Raw genomic sequence first — 23,946 nt, 5'->3', positions numbered from 1 at the left:
ATACGTGAAATCGGGCGAAAATATATATGGGAGCTATATCCAAATCAGAACCGATTTCGATATAAGTTGGCACATTTATTTCTAGATTTCGTCGAAATCGGACATATATAGCGTATGTGGTACAAAAGATACGTGAAATCGGCCGAAAACATATATGGGAGCTATATGCAAATCTGAACCGATTTCGATATAATTTGGCACACTTATTTGTAGACCGAATTCAGTCACACAAGCAAAATTTTATCAAAATTGGACGTATATAGCGTGTTTGGTGCATCAAATACGCCAAATCGGGCGAAAATATATATGAGAGCTATATCCAAATCTGAACTGATTTTCACCAAAAGAAATAGCGTTTTTCCTATTCCTAAAAAAATTGTAGTCCCCAATTTTCAGCTGAATCGGACAAAAAATGCGACCTCTAGGCTGCGAACAAAAATACATGGACAGACGGGCGGACGGACATGCATAAATCGACTCAGATAGTGATTCTATGTATATCCCTCCAAGGAACTATATGTCTATCTCGCTTCCTTTTGCACGTTACATACAAATGCACAAAGACATAATACCCCTTACCACATAGTGGTGTAGGGTATAATGATAATTAAGGGTCATAATAGAGATAAGATTTCAATATTACATAACCTTTTTTCATTCCGCAAAATAGTATTGGGGACCTGGGAAATGTTTCATTTATATAATGAAACTGTTGCATTTGTTTAATGAAAATGTTTCATTCATTCAATGAAACTGTTTTATTTATTTAATGAAACTATTTCATTTATTTAATGTAACTATATCATTAAGTTTTGGAGCCAGCTAAAAACAATTTTCCACCATTTTCTTAAAAGATGTTTGAATACTAGTTTTTTAAGCAGATACTATTAAGCATAGTTTCAATACTCACATATTTTTTTAAATTTAAAGAAATAAAAAGTTTCTTCACATCAATGAAATCCGTTTAATTTATTCAATGAAACAAAAAATCATTAAATTTTAGTTAACTTAAGGTTTCATAGCTTTAACTAAACATTTTATTGTATTAATGTAACATTTCATAGCATCAATGAAAAATAATCAATGAAACCCGTTCATTGATACAACGAAGCATTTTTTTTCAGTTAGGGTTTTTGGATATTTTGGCATATAACAGCCAAACCATTAAGATTTTCGATCCAGTACGAAGACAAAAATTATAGCCAAGACAATAATTAAGAACTCTCTACTACATCTCAAAAGCATTGGAATGCTCCTTCAGGCAGTTTTCTCATTTGATTGCTTGAGTGGGGTATTCCCCCATTGGCTCAACTTCATGGTGTTTTTTGGAAAAGCCGAAAAGTGAGTGTGATTCTCATTCATATGGGAATACTAGACACTTAAAGAGTTCGGGTTTTCGCTAAAAAGGCATCATTTCAAAAACTGAGAAGCCAATTGATAATTCCCTTCACCGGGATGAAATCGTGATATTGGTAGCGATCAGTAAAATTTTGCAACACTGTCAGTTCGTTTTGAAAAACATTACTCTCTGTAATAGAGGGTAATAAATGAAGTTAAGCCAATGGGGGAATACTCCACTCAAGCAATCAAATGAGATTGAATCTTCAACAATAAACAAAACAAACAAAAAAACAGCGGAGGCACGCGCAAAGGTAAATTTGTTAAAAACAAAATTCCAACAACAACCTCACAGGCAACTGTGGTGATGTTCTTTTCAACTCACAGAATTCGATGAATTCTTAGTTGATACGTGCTGACATGTTACAGAATATTTTGATTTTGGTGTTTCTTTGGAAAAGCCGAAAAGTGAGTGTGATTCTCATTTATATGGGAATACTAGACACTTAAAGAGTTCGGTTTTTCGCTAAAAAGGCCTCATTTCAAAAACTGAGAAGCCAATTGATAATTCCCTTCGCCGGGATGAAATCATGATATTGGTAGCGATCAGTAAAATTTTGCAACACTGTCAGTTCGTTTTGAAAAACATTACTCTCTGTAATAGAGGGTAATAAATGAAGTTGAGCCAATGGGGGAATACTCCACTCAATCAACTATATTTTTACTATTTAAGAAAATACAGAGTTTTTGTAAAAAATGCAAACACATAAAAAATGTCCCGATTAAATTTTTTTCAATTTAAATAATTAATATACTCGTATATACGAAATGTCTTCGTCGAATACCGTGGTCTGGTAAAATTTCTCCGAGCTGCTACTGACAAATTGTTTGGCACTTAAGCCTTCCCAAATGTACAATTCCGCTCATATTCTAACTTCTTCTCTAAAATTTATAACAGTTCTTTGATCAATAGAAAATAATGGATAATTTCGAAAAGCAAAAAAATAACTTTGAATTAAGGAAAAAATCGTTGGGAATTTTGTCCGTGGTTTTTGTTTGTAGTTATGTCCTCTTTGCTTCACGGACATAACTCTCAACGAATTTTGGGAGTTATATCCGTGAGTGTTATGTCCGGGCAGCGTTTTTTTTGTTCGTTTTCTTCACAATAGCTTTCGAAATTTCACCCCAAATTGTTTATTCTGTTAAACACTGGATTACATTTGGGTCCTAAATATGTGCAAAAAGGCCTCAATGACAAATGCAATTAGACCCCAGAAGACCTGTTTGGGGCCTATTTTAAATTTGGGGTGTTATCTCATGGGGCCTTATATCTGTAAGCCAAAAATCCTACTTATGAGACTTCTAGAGAATGAAAGTATTCTTCAGGGGACTTCTACCGAACCTAAGTCCTTTTTAGACGACTTTCACTGAAAAGAAGTGCTTACTAAAGGACCGAATGGAATTCATCTCGACAGGGCTTCTACCGATTAAAATTGCTCTTACGTCGAATTTCATAGGAAAAAACTTTGTTTACGAATAAAAGCCCTCTTTCGGGGACTTTTTATAAATAAAAGTCCAACCCGGAGAACTCCTACCGAAATTTTCTTTCAAATAGAAGTTTTCCTTAGTGGACTTCTATAGGGAATAAAACCTCTCTAGTCGAATTTTGCTTATGACGTTTCTAGAAACTTCTTTAGTGGGCTTCTATGGAATTGACTTCTAGCCTATGCCCTCTTTTCCACTCTGTCAAGCTATAGATTTCGTCCTCTCTGGCTTGCCGTCTTCCCAAAGGGATGTGAGGCTGTTAACAGCTTTTTTATAGCAGGAATATTTGCATGAGAGGCGAACTGACACATCGAAATTATTACTGGATAGCAAAGTTCGCCCTTGCAGTGTTTTCATTTAAACCTTAAAATCACTTATAAACGCAGCGTTTTTAAATGCTTTATTTATTAGGAAATATTTTGAAAAAATATAACAAAAGAAAGGCTTTAACAATCATTAAATGTTGACACAGGATAAAATTATGTTACACAAAACTTCATAATGGATATATATTGGCAAACCTTTAACGCAACGCACAACGTTATTGGTAGAAATTAATGGGCATCAGCGTGTTCTTTAAGGCAACCACCATACTGGACAGCAGCTTCACAGCTATGAGGAGGAAAGAATAGAAATTTGATTAACAATTAGAGTAAATAAATAATAGATCGATTAAGTCATTTTTGAAATTTGTTACTTACGGATCATCATCCACCTCCAATGATTCACAGGACTCAACAACTGCGGTAGCTTTAGCTTCATCATCATCAAATAAGGCAACGCCAACCTCGATGGCCTTTTCTTTGACCAACTTGCCATCGGCAAGCTAAAGTTTGGAAAACAATATTTATATATCAATCAGGATAGATTTCAAGACACGTCACCCTTAAACTTACCATTTCGAATTTCTCCATTATACATGCCACCATGCATTTACCCTCATGGGTGGTTGGTGCCTCATGTGCCTTCAACGCTGCAACGTCATCTAAAATGTTGCAAATTTAATAATATTTAAAAATATATTGTTAATTATGTTAGTCAGATTTTTCCAAATTTCTCATTAAATGTTCGTCATTCTCTTACCATCTGAAGCCCCCTTTTCTTCCTTGCAGACACCCGCTACGACAACGAGGTTTTCCTTGCTCAACTCCTCAGCCTGTAGAAATGGAAAAAAAAATGTTTCATAAGTTTTCTAATATACTGCTGGTTAATGCGAGGCCTGTCAAGGTTAAGAACTTTACCATGGCCATACTATTCTACTCCAAACTAAGGCCATCACATTTGATTTGAGCTGTTTGGAACAGAATTGTATGATCACTAGCTTCTGGAAAACTTCGAGTTTCCGGCGGACATAAAACTGACTATGGGTGTGTTCCCTAAAAAAAATTAATAATGGAAGAAGAAGTACCGACTGATATTAATGATCTGCCAGCGAGTCACACATTATCGTCAACCAGAGATCGTGAGTAAATAGCTCCCACAAATGGGGATAACTTGGCGTCTTTGGTCGAAGGAACTGCGACAAGCACACAGCCAACCATACAAACACAACCGTCGTGATAATCCCCACAAAAGAGAATGTTCAGAAGAAGGTGGACAATGTGAACGAAAAGAAAGAACGAGGCGCTGCTAAACAAAGCAAATCATAGGATCCTCCCAAGGAAATCAATAACACTCCATCCACTTTTTCGGAAGCGACCAAGATGATCAGATTTCTGAAGAGCGGAGCAGGAATCCAAGAGCTTGATGTCAACAAGCTATTAGATGATAACAAGTGGAAAAAACGGATAGACCACTGTGATTTGGAGCCTGCTAGGTATAAGTAAAGCTAAGGTCACATTAGGCAAATATTTGCTCTAGCGACCGGCAGTGTGCGCTTACTGAGAGCAAATGAGCGTAAATAATGCATTGAAATTTATGCTCACTTGCTCTCAGTAAACACACACTCCCTGTCGCTGGAGCAAATATTTGCCTAGTGTGACCCTAGCTTAAGTATATTCGTGTGTTCAAAGTTCATGGTAGGTGATATATAGACAGACTCTGAAAGCGTCATAGCACTTTGCATTCTCTAACTGTAGGCTTCGCTACAAGGACCACCCGATTTTATGATTGACTGAATATGCGGCGTTCAGAGATGATACGCCACATATTCAGTCAATCATAAGAAAGCTGACTGGGTTTCAGAGAGTTTAGCAATCGCCGCTTCAAAGAACTGCCCAATCCTTCTGATGTTCGGGTAGCGAAAAGGACGTTCCGAGACATTATCACAGCTGCAGCCGCTCCCCATATACCTGTTGGTCGAATACCCGAAGTAAGACCAAACTTCCCAGCAGAGGCGACAAGATTAGCAAATGAGCGTGATGAGCATCGTCGAGCCAACACCAATGACCCCAGAGTCAGGGAGCGGACACTGGAAGTTATCAGGCTGGTCGGCGAGCATAAACGGAACAAGTTTGTAAATCATCGGCAGAGTTCCAACATTGGAGCCGGAATAAGTGAATTGTGGTGAATGGTTAAGTCACTCTTGAACCCCGGAAGGAGGGAAGATAGGATAGGAAGATAGGTTATTTCAATCGACAGCTTTTCGAGCACCCCGGGAGTGACATGGCGAAGAGGGGAGTACTACTTCGCATCAGATCTCTTCCTGCCGAGGATGAACCACCACAGTTTGCAATGGATGATGTTGCGAATGTCATCAGGAACGCTAAATCACCCAAAGCGGTGGGCCCTGATGGATGAGCCGGGAGTGGAGTATCTCACTAAAGTTCTCAACCTGTCGCTAGCCATTCTAATTGTTCCCGAAGTCTCGAAAATAGGCAGAATGGTCCCGCTAATGAAGCCAGGCTAGGATGCCAGCAAAAGTGAATCGTACAAAGACCCTTGAGGCCTTAGTCCTCCCCAGTGTCAGAAATAGCTATCTAGTTGCCGATCATCAGAATGGATTCCGCAAGCAGCACAGCACAACAACAGCGTTGCACGCTATCTCCACACATATTTGTCGAGGACTCAAGCAGAGACCGCCGTCTGATAAAACAGTAATGGTGGCGCTTGACTTATCAAAAGCCTTTCATACTGTCAGGCACTCCATGCTGTTTGAGGACCTAGAGCAGACAACCCTCCGGCCAAACTTGAAACACTGGATAATAAATTATATGTGTGGACGCCAGTCGTACGTGGAATTCAGGAACAAGAAGTCCAAACCCCGTAGAGTGGAGCAGGAAGCTCCCCAAGGTGGGTTAATATCTCCGGAACAGATTAACCCCTACCTCTCCTGTATTCCACTGCCTCCAGAAGGCATTGCGATCGTAACGTATGCGGACGATTGTACGATCTTGGCGTCAAGTACCTTCCTTGAGACTGAACTCCTATTTAACCGATCTTACCACATTTTCCACGCGCGGAATATGCAGATATCCGCCACTAAATCTACGGCCACTCTGTTCACCACATGGACGGCACAGTATAGAAGAAAGTTGAATGTCGTGGTCGATGGTAGCAGAATTGCGACCACAAACTGCCCAAAAATTCTCAGAATTCTGACCACAAACTGCCCCATCTATTGCGGCTGAGGAGCGTCAGCTGCAACACCAAACCAGAGTACGCTCAGGATATTGCAGTCGCTTAAATTCCTATTGGGCAAGTATCGATAGCACTGTGCAAAACATCTGACCAGTATGCGGCATGGACCCGTACAACACACAGCATCTTTTCAACCGCTCTGTCAAACCTACTCATCTAACTCCAGTATATCTGAGGTTACTTCCCATCGAAGCAGCCACTTTCCTGGAACTGAAGATAGACCCAGAGTCAGATTGAGCAGAAAAACGCAAACATACAATAATAAACACTGTTACAACACAACTGTATTGTTCAGGTTTTATCTGCTGAGTATTGTCCTTATGCTCGCAGAGTCCAATGAAGGCAAAATTACCCTGTCCTGCAACACTCTCCTACAGGGGATCTCCTTCATAGGAATAACAGGCTTTTCAAAGTTTTTTAAGGCCCATTGTGCGAATAAGGAAGTTCTTGGACTCGTTGTTCTCACAGCAGATGGCTATGACTTCTTTGTAAGAAGTGGCTTACCAAATTGGGTCCTCAGACTTTCAGCAGCAATCGACTTTTGCTGGCATTCCTCTCCAGGTCAGTTATGTATATGACTGCCATTCGAAGTTCATCTGGGAACTTTGGAGCCAGCAGTTATACTGGCTTTGGGCATCCTGTGTGCACTTCCTGTGCCAAGAAGGAAGTCCTGTTCTCAAAGAATCTGGCCATAACGCACAAAAACGGGTATGTCGCTCGAGTACACAACATCTTACCGCAGATCATTGCACTTCTTTAGGATGTTCCCCTCAGTTCTTGTCACAAGTGTGTGTTGGGTTCAAGATTTCTCTTGGATGTGTGAGGTTACTTTTTTCTGAACATACTCACAACCTTAAGATTGGTCGTGGTCAACTTGAATTCCTTTTATTATAATGGAGGAGGTTTCCCTGTCGATAAACTTCTTAAGTGCAAAGATCTGCAATAAGATTATGGAAACACTATTGGCTGGATTAGTGTTCTTAGAGCTTATTCTTTAATTGCATCCTGCTTCAGACGACTAGATCTATCGGCTTTGAACGATAGACAATAGATAGACGATCGCAAAGGGTTGTATTTTCCGCCGAGATCGGAGTCGTACTCTGTAGCGATCTGTTCGTTGTCGCAAAAATGTCTTTGACCACAACAAGACTGCTACCCTGTCAGAGACTAAGGTTTCCTAGGATGGATAACAATTGTCAATTTTGCTCTGTCATACTGTCATTGGCTTGTAATTGTAGGCCTGAAATTACATAGTTGTCCCCTCCCTGAGCTATAGTTACATCGGTAGTTGACTGAATCACTCCAGTATTAAATGATTGGGAGATACTGACATAGGCCACCACTACCATGGCAAGGATTTGACAACTAATTCTATGCTATGCTGTGGCGCTCAGAGATCAACGGGACTCCGGTCTCATACAGATCTCTGTTAGGTAAGAGATCATTAGCTGGAAAACCTTTGGTCTGTCACATTTTCTCCCATTCATTATTTCCAGATTATTGAATGGCCTTCCGAAATGCCAAAACTAGTTGTGAAAATTTTTATTTCCCTGACGAATTGAATTTTTTGTAAGTAGATAAAATATTTTTTTGGATTAATTGCATAATTAATTCCTATTGCCTTGGTGCGAGACGGAACCTGATCCATCCCAGGCGACAAACAGTTTGCCTTCTCGTATCGTTAGATATTCCAGTCCATGGAAGTCTGTAAACACCTTGATGACAAGGCCTTCGAGTCCCGATTGCGGCTGACCAATTTTTAGGCGTTGTTGACGAGTGTTGTCCGTATAATCGCAGATTCAGGGAGGTAGCACGCCCAGCAACAACATAAATTGTCGAATCAGGTTCATGCTCTGATATAACCCCGAATAAATTTTCCAGCTGAATGACATTTATGTTCGTTATTTTTATACCCTCCACCATAGTATGGAGCATGGCAGAACTACCAGGTAGTGGTATCACACCAGCTGATCGAATATGAAAAGTCAAATCCCTTTATAAAAAATTATTTTTGTTGTAATTTCCCCAACAACATAAAGAAAGTTTTGACGTAACATATTCAAAATTTTACGATGCCACTACCTGGGTAATTGTGCCATGGTATGGAGGCTATATTAAGTTTGTTTTTCCGTTTGTAACGCATTGAAATAATCATTTGTGACCCTATAAAGTATATATATTCTTGATCAGGGTAAAATTCTGAGTCTATCTGTGCATGTCCGACCGTCCGTCCGCCTGTGGTAATCACTCTATCATCTACAAAAATGGAGATAGGACGCTGAAATTTTGGAAGATGCGTCTTTCGTTTGCTGGCAGGTCAAGTTCGACGATGGGCTATATCGGTCCGCGTTCTGGTATAGCCCCCATATAACGGTACCACCCGATTTTAGATATTTTTGACGTTTTTAGTCACATTTTCAAACCGAATTAGCATTAATTTGACGTTTAGGGTTCCCAGTGATCTACAAACTTATATTCCGAACTAGCTATAATCTGACATTTGAGGTTCTCAGTGATCACGAAACCTCTCCACCAAAATCGTCAACATAGGTCCATGTTTTTGGTATAGCCCCCATATAACGGTACCTCCTGATTTCCGGTATATTGAAGATTTTAGCTGCAATTTTTAACCGAACTAGCTGAAATTTGACATTTGAGGTTCTCAGTAGCCTCGAAACTTCTCCACAAAAAGTCTTCAACATGACTCCATGTTTTCGTATAGCCCCTAGATAACGGTACCTCCCGATTTTCGGTATTTTGCGAGTTTTTGTAACAATTTTTAACCGAACTAGCTGAAATTTGATATTTGAGGTTCTCAGTAGCCTCGAAACTTCTCCACAAAAAGTCTTCAACATGAGCCCATGTTTTCGTATAGCCCCTTGATAACGGTACCTCCCGATTTTCGGTATTTTGCGAGTTTTTGCAACAATTTTTAACCGAACTAGTTGTAATTTGACATTTGATGTTCTCAGTAGCCTCGAAACTTCTCCACCAAAAGTTTTCAACATGAGTCCATGTTTTCGTATAGCCCCCATATAACGGTACCTCAGGATTTTCGGTATTTAGAGAATTTTAGCTACAATTTTACACCGAACTAGCTATACTTCAACATTTGGGGTTCTCAGTGTTCACGAAACTTTTCCAACAGAAATCGCGAACATAGGACCATGTTTCGGTATAGCCCCCATATAGCGGTACCTCCCGATTTTCGGTATTTTAAGAATTTTGCTACAATTTTTAACCGAACTAGTAGTAATTTGACATTTGAGGTTTTCAGTGGCCACGAAACTGCTCCACCAGAAATAGTCATTATAGATCAATATTTTGTTGTAGCCCCCACATAATGGTACCTCACAATTTTCGGTATTTTGAAGATTTTAGCTACAATTTTTAACCGAACTAGCTGTAATTTGACATTTGAGGTTCTCAGTGGTCACGAAACTTTTCCATCAAAAATCGAACTAGCTGTAATTTCACATTTGAATTTTCAGTGGTCACGAAACTTCTTCACTTTTGGTATAGCTCCCATAGAATGGTACCTCCCGATTTTCGGTATTTTGAGGGTTGTAGATACATTGTTTGACGGAGCTACTCGTAATTTGACTTTTGAAGTTCCCTGCAGTAAAAAAAAATTCCTTAATTTTTTACTCGAGCTTTATGATCAATAAAGCAATTGAAGAAGGAAAGCCACCACTATGTGACATGCATGTTTCGCCTTCGGTAAAGGCTCTACAGACATATTGGATGTGGAGCGGCTTCGCTGTCCTCGAACTTTTCTTCTTTCAAATGCATGTTTGTTTTGTTTTTTTTTTTTTTTACAACAACAATGAGTATTTTTCCATTTAGTTGTGCTTTCATCACAAACGCTTAGCGCTGCCTTTGAAAGTTACGAGTTTGACTCTGACCACTAACACGCCGTGAGAACACTTTTTTCCTGTGTTTTTCAAGGACGTGGGTTTAAACCCCAGTCTGGCTCAGCTGATAATATTTATTTGAAAAAAAAAATTGTAAAGGTATGTAGACGGAGGGCATAAAAAGTTCGGCCCGACCGAATTTAACACCGTTCTTACATGTTTATATCTGAGTCGACAGCAAACCACCGAACAAAAAATGTTTATTTTGTCTTGTCTTATTGTATAGCCCAATTTGAATTTGTTTTTTTTTTTCTTTTTTCGTTATCAAATAGCAATATTATGTAGACATATTTATAGCACTTTATGCCAAATGAAACAAAAGACTTAAGACACAAACGCAACAAACTTCAACACTTTAAAATGCTCGTTATTCTAAAATAGCTCTGTTGCACTTTAAACAACTAAATTCGATACTTTACCCTTATATAACCGACAGCTGCCACCAACAACACAATAACACCAAAAAATTTCATTTTTTTACTAACTCTTGTCTTAAACTGCAAACCACAAATAATTTCAATCAACTAAAATACCTCAGTATTTATTAACAATTGCCTGAACTCTTCTAAAACTTACAACAATTTGTCGTTAATTTTCCATGTAGCTGAATTTTGTTTTCAATATCAATTTAATTACACTGAGAATTTTTGAGTGCATACATGAGAATAATATTTGATTGGATGTAACAATTAGATATCAAGAAGAAGAAGAAAAAAAACAAAATCAAAATCAAACTTCAATATAACATCGTCGTCGTCATAGTCATAGGTGGTGATGAGCGTGGAGAGCCACCAGACTTAATGACATTGCCTTAAACATGACACCTTAAGGTTGTTTACACACAACCATAAAATATAAATGAAGTTCATCCATCCGTCCCTTCCTCAGCGGCCAAAGCTACTGCTTTTGTTTGGGGTTATAATAACAACTTGCCTTGCCAATATGTTGATCGTCAATTAAGTTTAATTTTCAGAAGAAAAATTCCACATTTATTTTCACATGTAAAAATCTTCTTTTATCAACTAACAATAGCTTATAAAAATTTCGCTATTAATCCCACGAATTTGCGATTTGAATCTCTTTCTCTAATGGCATTGTCAATTTGGTGAATGTTAGAGTTTTATCTTTAATTATTTTTTACGAAATAATTTGAAGATGTACAATTTAATTAGGCACTAATCGGACCTACTATCACCACTCATATGAGTCAGCAGTTTTAAAATGTATTATCATTGGTTTCAGCAAGAAGGGATAGTTATTTTAAATTTAATAGATTTCGATTTTTAAAAGCCACAAGTTCTCTCATTCAATATTCTGGATGTAATAAATGATAGAATTTTCAGAAATTTCACATTTTTTCACCTATAAAAATCTTCTTTTATCAACTAACAATAGCTTATAAAAATTTCACTAATTATCTCAGAAATTGGCGATTTGAATCTCTTTCTCTAATGGCATTGTCAATTTGGTAAATGTTAGATTTTTGTCTTCAATTATTTCTTATGAAATAATTTTAAAATGTATAATTAAATTAGACTCTAATCGGACTTACTATCATCGGCACTCAAACGAGTCAGCAGAATAAGAATATTATCATTGATGTTAACGATTTGGAGTATTTATCCCAACATTTAGATATTTTAATAATAATTTAGATTAGATTCAATATTCTGAAAGTAATGAATGAAAGAAATTGTGACCCGCAATAGGTTATCTACCTATCAGATGCCAGGATGTCTGGCAAACACTATCCCATCGGCATATCTCAGGTTTGCTGTAGGGTACCAACTGTAGGAAGACTGAGTCAAGACCTGGCCATGGTATGGAGGGCTATGTTATTGTGGACTCTTTATTCAACAAGCAACTTTCAAGGACCAATATTGCCGCAATTCAGTATACTGTAGTAACTCAGGGAGATGGACGACTTTTTGCTAACAAACCTACAACAACAAGTCCACGATAGTATTAATGAAGAAAATAGGCAAAATCTGTTCCTCGTGGAGAAAACGTTGATCCTGTCTCTCGCATTGGGATCGAAGACGTAACATAGTCGTTCCAGCGAGGATGCCTGGCAAACACAATCCCATCGGCATTTCTCTGGTTTGCTGTAGGGTACCAACTGTAGGAAGACTGAGTCAAGGCCTTCCCATGGTATGGGCTATGTTATCGTGGACTCTATTATTCAACAAGCAACTTTCAAGAACCAATATTGCCGCAATTCAGTACACTGTAGTAACTCAGGGAGGTGGACGTCTTTTTGCTAACAAACCTACAACAACAAAGCAACGATAGTATTAATGAACAAAGTAGACAAAAGTTGTTCCTCGCAGAGAAAATGTTGATCCTGACTCTCGCATTGGGATCGAAGACGCAACATAGTCGTTCCAGTGACCGTAGTTATGGAGAAGTAGTTACGACCTCAATATCACTGTGTGTAATTTTTTGAGTCATGTTTTATTAACCATATTATGACACCACAGTGTGATAGAACACCAAAAATGAGAAGACACGTGCCTCGCCGTTTTTCCCTATCTCATCAACTTTCGCGGTTATAGGCTTCCAAATGTTTGATGCTTTGATGTACAAAGGGTCATTTAGTCAGGAATATAACTTCCAAACCGTTAGGAAATTTGAATTTATCTCGGAGGCAAAGTTGTAGCTCTTGTCTTAAAGAACAAAATTGTGAACACATATAATCCATCAAGCTTCATCTGCAAGGTCAAAATCGCCAGGGTCAAATTTCTTTTAAAAATTTCCTCAAGTTTTGTTTACAGCTTTCAAACCAATCAAAATTGGAGCAAACAACCAATTAGAAAAATGTACCTTAGATCTTAGTAAACAACTTTCTAGAACATACGAACTCTGTAGAAACGGATCTTAATGGTCAAAATAGCAAAACAATTGCGAATTTTATCCTCTTTTCTCGGCTTCTGCTCCATAGATATTAAACCGTTCAAAATTCAAGAAAACAATCAACCACAATAGTGTAGAAAAGGCTTCAATAAACAACTTTCTGGAATATGCGACATGTCTATGAACGGTTCTTAGTGGTAAAATAGCAAAAATCTCTTGAAAATATCCAATTTTTATACTTTTTTCTCGGACTTTGGTCCAAAGATACGCAACCGCCCAAAAATTAAGGATAAAATCAACTACAACAAGTAAAAAAGTATCAGTCGGATTTGCCGACAGAGATATACCCTCAGCCTGTGTATCTTGAAACAATTTTTTCCCAAAATACGTATGTATTTAGGGGCGTTTGAACCGACAAAAATGTTGATTAGGATTAAATATCAAAAGTTTTGCGGAGGAGATACTAAAAAGAATGGATCGACATTGACCGTTATGGAAGTGGATCTTCAGCCACAACATATGGTGCCATAGGGGGCTGTTTGCTCAAGAAGTATGGACTCGCCCCTAAAAAAACTTTTACCATCGTAATTGAGGCAGCGAATGAAAGTTGCTTCAACAAAAATCAAAGTGATCCGATATAAGGTCTTAAAGTGAACTTATTCGAAATTTTGTGTGGGAGGTACCGGATGGAGTGGACAAATATAGTCCATATTTTAACCTGATCTATATCTGGTAGATATATTAGGATGTGTAAAGTATAGACCAATTCGGCCACTCCCTTCAACAGTTACCGTACGAACAATTTGTCCGAACATTTTTGAACTTTTGTGGTGGAGGTACCCGAAGGAGTGGGCCGATATGGCTTATCTTCAAACTTAAACTATGTTTGGACAAAATATTACTAGGGCCATATTTTGGACCGAATCGGCAGATCCGTACGAGAGTTATTTTACGCTCCAACCACCTCACACGGTGTCATAGGGGTTTTTTGCAACTTCCATGCTATTTTCTCAGGAAGTATGGACTTGTCCTGATGAAGCTTGTACTGTCGTATGGAGGGCAGTGAATACAAGCTGCTAAAACAAAAATCAAAGCGATTCGAGAGATGGCCCTAAACTGAACTTTTCCAAAATTTTGTGTGGGAGGTACCCGAAGGAGTGGACCTATTGAGACCATATTGAAACTTCATATTACTCTGGTAGAAAGTTTACGCTATACAAAGTATGGACCAAATCGGTCACTCCCTTCAAGAGTTATCGTGCGCACAAACTTTCCGAACATTTTTGAACTTTTGTGAGGGAGGTACCGGAAGGAGTGGACCGATGTAGCTCATCTTCGAACTTAAACTAAGTTTGGACAACATATTACGAAAGCCAAAATTTGAACCGAATCGGTTCATCCGTTCGAGAGTTATCGTGCGCTCCAGCCAGCAGGACAGACAGACAGACAGACAGACGGACGGACATGGCTAGATCGACTCCAAATTGTCTGAAACACATTTGGTCCAAACATACTTGGGGTCTAAAACCATTATTTCGATGAGGCACATTTTCATCGTATCAAAATGTATATACCCTCCTTAGCCTAAAGGCTGAGGGTATAAAAATGTACCCTAGATTTCAACAAACAAGTTTCTAGAACAAATGAAGATTCTAGGAACGATTCTTCAAGCTCAAAATTCGATTATTTTATGTCATTCTTTCCTGTTCAGGTCCGTAAATAACAAACCTTTCAAATTTCCTTGAGTTTCTAACAGTTTGTTATTTCCAAACCTGGGCAGGGGGAATGTTAAAAAAATTTAATTGTGCGTGAATTTCAGCCCTAAGAATCATTCCTAGAATCTTCATATCTTCAAAAAAGTTGTTTATTGAAATCTTAGGTACATTTTTGTGGTTGACGGTATCCTTAATTTTTGGGCGGTTGCGTATCTTTGGACCAGAGTCCAAGAAAAAATTATAAAAATTTGATATTTTCAAAAGATTTTTGCTATTTTTACCATTAAGAACCGTTCATAGACATTTCGCATGTTCCAGAAAGTTGTTTATTGGTGCCTTTGCTACACTATTGTGGTTGATTGTTTTCTTGAATTTTGAACGGTGTAATATCTATGGAGCGGAATACTAGAAAAGAGGATAAAAATCGCAATTGTTTTGCTATTTTGACCATTAAGATCCGTTTCTACAGAGTTCGTATGTTCTAGAAAGTTGTTTACTAAGATCTAAGGTACATTTTTCTAATTTGTTGTTTACTCCAATGTTGATCGGTTTGAAAGCTGTATAACAAAACTTGAGAAAATTTTTAAAAGAAATTTGACCATTGCGATTTTGACCTTGAAGATGAAGCTTGATGGATTATATATGTTCACAGTTTTTGTTCTTTAAGACAAGAGCTACAACTTTGCCTCCGAGATAAATTCAAATTTCCTAACGGTTTGGAAGATAAAGTCCTGACTAAATGAACCTTTCTACATCAAAGCCTCAAACCTTTGGAGGCCTATAACCGCGAAAGTTGATGAGATAGGGGAAAACGGCGAGACACGTGTCTTCTCATTTTTAGTCATCTATCACACTGCGGTGTCAGAATATGGTTAATAATTTTCGTGTTGCACAGTGTATCAAAGGAATATACAAGCTTTATGAAACTAGGGCTATCACAAACCCAGAAAGATTGTCCGTCGGTCAAAATCTATAGATCCAGTCTCCTGAGGTAGGACACAATTGAAGATGGAACTCTTTTAGTTAATCCAGCCAGTTTTTTTCGTTTTTTCATAGTAGGCTGCTTTTTCTAAGGGAGGGTTACTAACCCGACGCCCAAACCCAAGTTTTTAACGTTCTAATGTGTGAACGCGCGGCACATGTCAGCTCACTTCCTTTAACGGGTGTTAAAGGCAGCTCCCCAGGTGATACTACGGGGAGGTCAGTGTCCACTTGAGATGAAAGAGGGACCAAGATAAATCCTGGACTTTGTCATGTTAAAGCCGGTCAGGACAGTTCTTTGGTATCTTCCATCCCCTACGTCAGGGACGTACGCAGGATTTTATTTCGGGGGGGCCCACCTTGACCAAAAATTATGAAATTAAAAAATGTTGTGTTGCGTTGCATAAAGCTATTTTAAAGGGTTTTTTGTTGATTTTATATGAAATATTGACACAAAGTATATATTTCAATAGAGAGAGTTTAATATTTTAGATATAACTTTAAAATTTGGAACAGATTATAATAAATTAGTCTTTGGATGTTTAGAATTGAAATGAACCATATCAGAACACGTTCAGTATAGTCCCCATACAAAAATTCCGCCTGGTATTTCGAAGTTTTTAACCAAATTCTCCAACAGAATTGACGCAATAACTAAAAATCTTTCAAATGAATATTACCCATGTAGGTTTACGTTTTAATGTATCCCAGAATTTTTAACCACAGTAGCATTTTTTTGCCATTTTCGATTCTATTTCAAAGATTTTCAGTATATCTTCTTCTTTAAAGTACATATCCATACATCACACATTAACTTCAGTCCTATTAAAAAAGTTTTGTCTTATTTTTGCCTTATTAAGTTATCAATTGAACACATTTTTAACGCAAGGACTGATTCTGATAAGAAGATCTATCTAAAAACCCTATTAATATTATTTGTATACCAATAATTAATTGAAATAAATAACTCCACCAAAAGAATAACTCGAATCCGCGAGTGCAAATTGGACTTGTACCGAACTATTGTAAAAAATAATATTCTTTTTTGTCATAAAAACACCAAAATTTTACTATTTTACCAGAAGTGATAGAGTCCATGCAAGACAACAAAAAATTCAGAAAAATACATTTATGGTCTGTTCCAATACTGCAAGATTCTACACATTTTTAGTAGTAAAAATGTGTAGATTCTTGCAGGTTCTGGAAAAAACAGGAGTCGGGCGATACCAACTACGACTCATAGACTCCGAATTCTACTCGCAGCACTGTTTGAGACTACGAAATCCACATTAGGTCTCGGCAAACTTTTAGCTAAGTCCTGGCAAAATAGGTTAAGCCGAAAAACTGCATCAACTGATATCCGAATGGTTGTTATTCCGTCTTTTTTCAATCTTAATTGTACGATTAGATGTTTATGAACTCGATGACATTTAAAACTTTCCAAGGACTATGACTTCTGTCGGCACAGTGGATGCATACTTATGAAAATTCATATCTTTTGTTTTCTCGAAAACTGATACTTTTTAATATCAGTCGGATTTGCCGACGTAGATATACCCTCAGCCTGTGTGAGTTGAGACTTTAATCTACAGACAGACCGAATACGGACTTCATAACCAAAATCTTTGTCCTAAAAATTGTGTAGTCAGGGTGTTTCAGAATTTCATGGCCTTTTTTGGACGTATACATTTTCCGACAAAAATATCGAAACATTTGGGTATAAAACTTCACGATTGTGGGCGCTGCGAATAAATGCTTATGTTCAGCTCATAAAATTGGCTTCAATAAGAGCGCAAAAGTTTTGTACTTTTGTGGAGAAGATACTTGAAAGAATGGTCCATTTTGGAAGTGGACCTAATTTTGGAAGTCATTCCTTTTGATAATTATGGTGTCAAGCCGTCATTTTAGTTGGTCATGGTAAGATTTAGAGTTTTTGAACCGTTATGTCAGGAAGCATGGACATGGACCCACGAAAAATAGAATATCGCTGTAAACAAGACCGCAAGCAGTAGCGTTGGTCAAAATGTCCAATGGATTCTCGAACAGCCATTATATTGTACTTATGTTGGAATTTAGGGAGGTATCCGAAGATGTTGTCGCATATAGACCTTCTTGGTACTTGATATACATATGTACGTCCGGAAGTAATTTTAGGATGTTCAAAGTATCGGTGAAATCGGATATTGACATTTTGAGTGGGAGGTACCTGAAGAAGTGAACCGATATAATCCATATCCGTACCTAATCTATGTCTCGAAGAAATCGATTTGGACCTTCGAGAGTTATTGTGGAAAAAAATGAGTGGACCGATATGTCTTAAAGTTCGTTTGATCCGTTTGAGAGTTGTTATGCGCTCGAGCCAGACAGACGGCCGAACTGGGCTAAATAGACGACAATTATTTGAATCGGCTTTTGTCGCAACATATGAGAAGTCAAAGGCCATTATTTCGATGAGGTACATTTTTATCGTTAGCCTAAAGGCTGAAATTACAGCGGATTTTAAAACAATTTAACCAATGTTTCAGCATTAATTTCGTTCCAACTACAACTTTGTAATGATAGGAAAAAATTCTGGTGGGTATGCTACTTATAGCAGATATTAGAACTTTATGAAGCACAATAATAATTTTTTCTCCATTAAATAAATAATAAAAAAATTAAGGTAGTAAAACAATTTTCTAATTGGTTTTAGAGATATACTCCACGGAAAACACTTGATACATCTTACATTTAGTCCAGTAAATAATCATTTCATGCACTTCCAATCCGCACAATACTAAACTCGTCATTTTTGAATACCGAATGAGTTTAAAGCCTCAAGACCTTTATATTCATTACAGAATTCCTCGAGCCTTTATTAGTTTTGATTATAAAATAACATGAGATATGGAAGTAATTCAGATTTTACTGGAAGTTTTTCTCAAAAATAGTATTCAAACAAAAAAATTTTAAATATTTCGTAGACAACTTGTTCATAAAGTAAATTTTTAGTACATAATATTCAGAACAATCTAAGTTTTCTTTTCAAAAATAATTTTTATTATTTTTTTTTTATTTAGATAAAAAACGTATTAATTTGTTAAAGTAGCTCAAAAAATGTAGTCGACCAAACCATTTCGGGGGGGCCCGGGCCCCCAGTGCCCCCCCCTGCGTACGTCCCTGCCCTACGTCACCCATAATCCAGTCAGTAGTGATCCCATAACCTCAAATTATGCTGTGAATCAGGGACTTGGGACAGGAGGGCTTATCGCAGATCTTTGCAGTTCTATGCATAATGAGGGAAAGCAAGTTGATAACAATCAATCTGCTGCAACTTGACACAAGCGAAAGAGAAATCTGCAATTCAGCAAACTTCCCTTTCCTGTGACCTGCGCCAAGTTGAAGTTGAGATCGGTGGGAGGTTCAATTCCAACTGTCTCCAATGGCCACGTTGAGTGTAATGCGAATATGACTCAACCTCTTTTCGTTGAATCCCATTTGGAAACATCAACATCATCTAGAAACGCTAATTCAACCAGGAAGGTCAAGTTTGGGAAGACTGACTCAGCATTAGCTACAATCTCACGGAGCGTGGAACTAATCAGCATCGAATCTAATAGGGATCGAGTTGATATCCGTCGAAACATCAATTTCAACAGCTTGCAAGGGCCACGTTGAGTTTGATGTGAGTATGACTCAACCTTCTTTCGCTGAACCCATTTTGGGAAAAATCAGCACCTATTGCGAGAGTAGAGTCACCTCTTATAGCTACTTGAAACGCTAAATACATCAAGGAAGGTCAAGATTGGGAAGACTAATACAGCACTGGCGTCAATCTCAGTACGACTATCGTTTTGATTTCTATTGAAAAACAACCGATACACCGACCACCAAAGCACGTTATTTGGTTTATCTATCGCGAATTATTGAAGGCATAATTGTTTCGGAGTCTGATATAAAAACAGCTTTACGATAGTTTGCCAGCTCTAGCTCAAACACATAAATAAAAACAAGTAAGCAGAGGCTATGGTCGGACAGGGCCGACCATACGATACCCTACACCACTACTCTGCGAGTAAGCTTTCAGCAAATCAAAGTTTCTTTTGGACAAATAAGCTCATTGTAAGAAATAAATTTTTGCAGTCTGCAACCTTATCACATTAAGTTTAAATAACAATATAATAATTGTTCCACAAACATCACAGAAGGGACAGGGCGTGCACCACGATTCATATTACAGCAATAGTATGGGCCTACTGTTTATCGCCGAGTCCGAAAGGCATGTCTTAAAACACCACCTGTAGAGAAGTTGTACCTGGTTGAAATACTCAGAATATGTCGCCAACTTTACTGAGGGGTATTTTGCCATCGTTGGAAATTTGATGTTTGCTGGCCGGGAATCGAACGCCCGACCTTCAGCGTGCAAGGCGGGTGTGCAAACAATTGTACTATGGTGCCACCCATAGGTAATTTTAGAACAGACATTTAGTCTGGACCTAATTTTTTGCATATTTTGACATATTTGCTAAACCATATGCAAGACTTTGTGCCCTAAGTATTCGTTCATCACAATTTTCGACCTGAAATTTATCGGTATAGGTCCAGGTCTTCATATAGCCCCCATAGAACCGTACCTCCCGATACCCGGTATTTTGAAGGTTGTGGCCTCAATATCAAACTGAAGTGGCTGACATTTTGTATTCAGTCTTCGTTGGAGGAAAAAAAAACTTTCCACCTGAAATTTGTCGTTATATGTCCACGTCTTCATATAGCTCCCATAACCAGAACCTACCGATTTTCTGTACTTTGAAGTTTATGGTCTTAATATCCCTCCGAATTGGCTAAAATTTGGTATTAAGTCTTCATTGGGGGTATTAAATTTTCCATCTGAAATTTGTCGGTATAGGTCTAGGCGTTCATATAGCTCTGATACAACGAAAGCTCCCCATTTTCGACATTTTGAAGATTGTGGCTCTGGTTACAGATTTCTCTATTTTATTGACTTGTCTGAAATGAATTTCAAACAGAAAAATGTACACATAAACATTTTAGAAGATATTATTGAAAGATATTATTGAAATATATGTGAAATATATGTGAAATACAGAAATTTTCCATATGCAAAAATAATATTTGCATATGCATAATTTATACATTTCGCATATTTTTGCATATGTGATATATTTCGATTGGAATTTAATTAGAAGCCAAAAATATGCAAATTTTATAAAAATAGGTGTTGCATAAAATTCCGCTGTCTACATATCATTGAGCTGATATTAATCGGGGTGCTCTCATTGATATGAGAGAAGGCTCCCTTGTCCCTACTGTGATGTTTTTGGAACAATTGTATGCAGTACATTTTAAAAAATATTCTTAAATTTGAAAATTGGCGTTGTTTAGCAATTTCTGCTACATCCTTAAATTTTGAACAATTGGACAGGTAATATGATAGGGTTCCACGCAATTTGTAAGAACTGGGAATTTGTCTGTCATGATGGAGAAAATTTGTAGGACCGTTACCAAGCACACATATTATTGCAATTTTCATCAGAGGAAAGATCGGTAGTTAATTTTTTATATATAGGCGACTTTGCCGGTATATGGCCTCCAGGGATTCAAATATGGACCAAAAATAAAATGTTTTTATTTAGCATACAAAAGTAATGGTCCATTGCACCCGCTAAATAATATCAGATCATCATCAAAAATTGTAGGCATCTTCTTCGACCTAAACCCCTACCTCGTGCAAAATTTCGTGATTATTGATCTATAATTGCGACCTCTAGTATGCTTTTGATTGTATTACAAGCAAAACACTCGATATATTAGGCTGTAACTCTGTTATCTGACCACATAAATCAACATAATTGGCATTAATTGAAAGGGAAAGAGTTGTCCTTCCAAATATTATTTATGTGGGCGGAATGTGTGATCCAGGAATAAAGATATTACCGGTATATTAAAAATTTTCACAATTTTCACACAAAAGTTGTGGTCCATTTAACCCTCCAAACATCATCCGATCACCATCTCAAATTGCAAGCTTCTTCTTTGTCATATAATCTTACATTATTTAAAATTTCGAGGCGATCGGACTATAATTGCGACATACAGAGCCGCTACAAAATCGGATAAAAATTTTGTTTTTGGTCCATTTCACACGCTTAATATTTCTCGATCATCACCAATAAGAATAGGGATCTATTCTGATCTGAACCCGACCTCCATACATTTCGTGACGATCGGTCCATAATTGCGGCCTGGAGCGTGTTTACAATTTATAATGGACAGACGGACGGACGGACGGACAGACACACATCTCAAAATCGCTTTATCTCGTCGAGATATGAAGATTGGTATACCACATTGGGGGTCTCCGACGAATATTTCGCGGTGTTACATGAATTTTTACCAAAACAAACTTATAATACCCTTTTCCACATTGTGGTATAGGGTATAATTATAATTTCAACAGTGGAATTATACCCGATGGCAAAGAAACTTACCTTGAGTCGGGGCGCAAAACCCTCTACATGCCGCGCCTGCTACCAAAAGGCTGATATTGGAACTGACAAAGCAATCATACAGGCAGATCTCATCCTACTTTCACGAATGAACACACAAAAGATGGTAACTCAAGGGGTCCCAAAAGTAGTTCGAGTTACGTAAAGGCAGAGCTAACCCAGAGAAAAAATTAGCGAATGTCGTTGGACCCATGCAAGGACTGTAACACAGTCGAAAGTTTTTTTTGTAATCCGCATTTAAGCTGGTCCTAAAACAAGTTTATGATTGTTCTTTTTTTTATGATTTTTTTTTTTTAAATCCACGTTGAAAAAATATTTTTTGAAAAAAATCCTCATTTATAACGGTTCTTTTTAAAAAAAATCCACGTTTATGATGGTCCTTGAAAAAATATTTAAAAAAAAAAATCCAGGTTAATGATGGTTCTTTAACATAATACACGTTTATGATTTATCTTGAAAAAATATTTTTTAAAATAATCCACTTTTATGGTGCTTGAAAAATACTTTTGATTCGTTTATTATGGTCCTGAAAAAAATATGTTGTAAAAAGTCCGCATTTATCCTAGTCCATGAAACAATTTTTCAAAAAATCCGCGTTTAATAGTTTTTAAAACAAATCTACGTTTATGTTGGTGTTTAAAAAATATTTTTTTAAAAAAATCCATGTTTTTGATGGTTGTTGAAAAAATGGTTTTACAAAAAATCCACGTTTATGATGATCCTTGAAATATAAATATTTAAAAAATCCACACGAAAACACGTTTATGATGGTCCTTGAAAAAGTATTTTGTAAAACATTCGCATTAAGTACGGGCCTTGGAATATATTTAAAAAAAAATCTCATTTATGATGGTGTTTGCAAAAATAATTTTTAAAAAATCCACATTTTTAATGGTTCTCGAAAAAAAATTTTTTTTAAAAAAACCACGTTTTTAATGGTCCTTGGAAAAATACTTTTTTAAAAAATCCACGTTTTAGATTGTCTTTGAAAAAATATTTTTTTTTTAAAAAATCCTTATTTATGATGGTCCTTGAAAAAATATTTTGTAAAAAATCAGCATTTATAAAGGTTTTTGAAAAATATTATTTCAATAAATCCACGTTTTTGATGGTCCTAAAAAATCCCAACTATAGCTCGAAAACTAATGGACCGGACCGATCTTCATATATGTTTTTTGGCTTATAAAATACACAAAAATCTTGTCTTTAAGCGAGACAGAAAAAAAACGAAATGTTTACTTTGAAAGTGCACAATTTTTTTAAACACATCTTTTTAAAATTCTGTTTCTCTTAAACGCTGTACAACAAAATCGAAATTTTATTAAAATTACAAGAAACCCCGCACAGATTATGAAAGGGGACCGAAAAACAGAAGACATGTGTATCGGCGTTTTGAATGTTTACGTCGGGAAGTAACCTAAATAGGCGTGGCAAGTTCCGCCCATTTCTACAAGTTTTGAAATATTCGACATCAGATTCCTTAGAATCCTTGCATTTTAGGTATAAAGTGTCTTT

At 37.2% G+C, this 23,946-nt stretch overlaps 1 protein-coding gene across 1 annotated transcript; it reads right to left on the bottom strand.

Moving 5' to 3' along the window:
* Nucleotides 1–3,271: 3,271 nt before the first annotated feature.
* Nucleotides 3,272–10,974, bottom strand: LOC141396586 (general odorant-binding protein 19d-like). The gene is made up of 5 exons (XM_073972156.1): nt 10,796–10,974; nt 3,967–4,039; nt 3,780–3,868; nt 3,585–3,709; nt 3,272–3,495 (listed from the first exon to the last, which is right to left on the bottom strand). Exons 1-5 carry the CDS (start codon nt 10,847–10,849, stop codon nt 3,438–3,440), a joined length of 399 nt encoding a protein of 132 aa, XP_073828257.1. The 5' UTR covers nt 10,850–10,974; the 3' UTR covers nt 3,272–3,437.
* Between the last annotated feature and the right edge of the window lie 12,972 nt (nt 10,975–23,946).

Source organism: Musca autumnalis, unplaced genomic scaffold, assembly GCF_047663935.1.
Source record: "Musca autumnalis isolate F117 unplaced genomic scaffold, ASM4766393v1 scaffold_3, whole genome shotgun sequence".
In the NCBI taxonomy this organism is placed as follows: domain Eukaryota; kingdom Metazoa; phylum Arthropoda; class Insecta; order Diptera; family Muscidae; genus Musca; species Musca autumnalis.
Note: the sequence above shows the minus strand (reverse complement) of the source record. Positions and strands in the feature narration are given on the sequence as shown.

Excerpts from the sequence above, each read along its gene's own strand:
- LOC141396586 (XM_073972156.1), bottom strand. The coding sequence starts at position 10,849 with ATGAAATTTTTTGGTGTTATTGTGTTGTTGGTGGCAGCTGTCGGTTAT. Across the intron at positions 4,040-10,795 it reads CAGCTGTCGGTTATATAAGG|GCTGAGGAGTTGAGCAAGGA; the intron begins GTAAAGTATCGA and ends CCATTTCTACAG. Across the intron at positions 3,710-3,779 it reads TAATGGAGAAATTCGAAATG|CTTGCCGATGGCAAGTTGGT; the intron begins GTAAGTTTAAGG and ends TCCAAACTTTAG.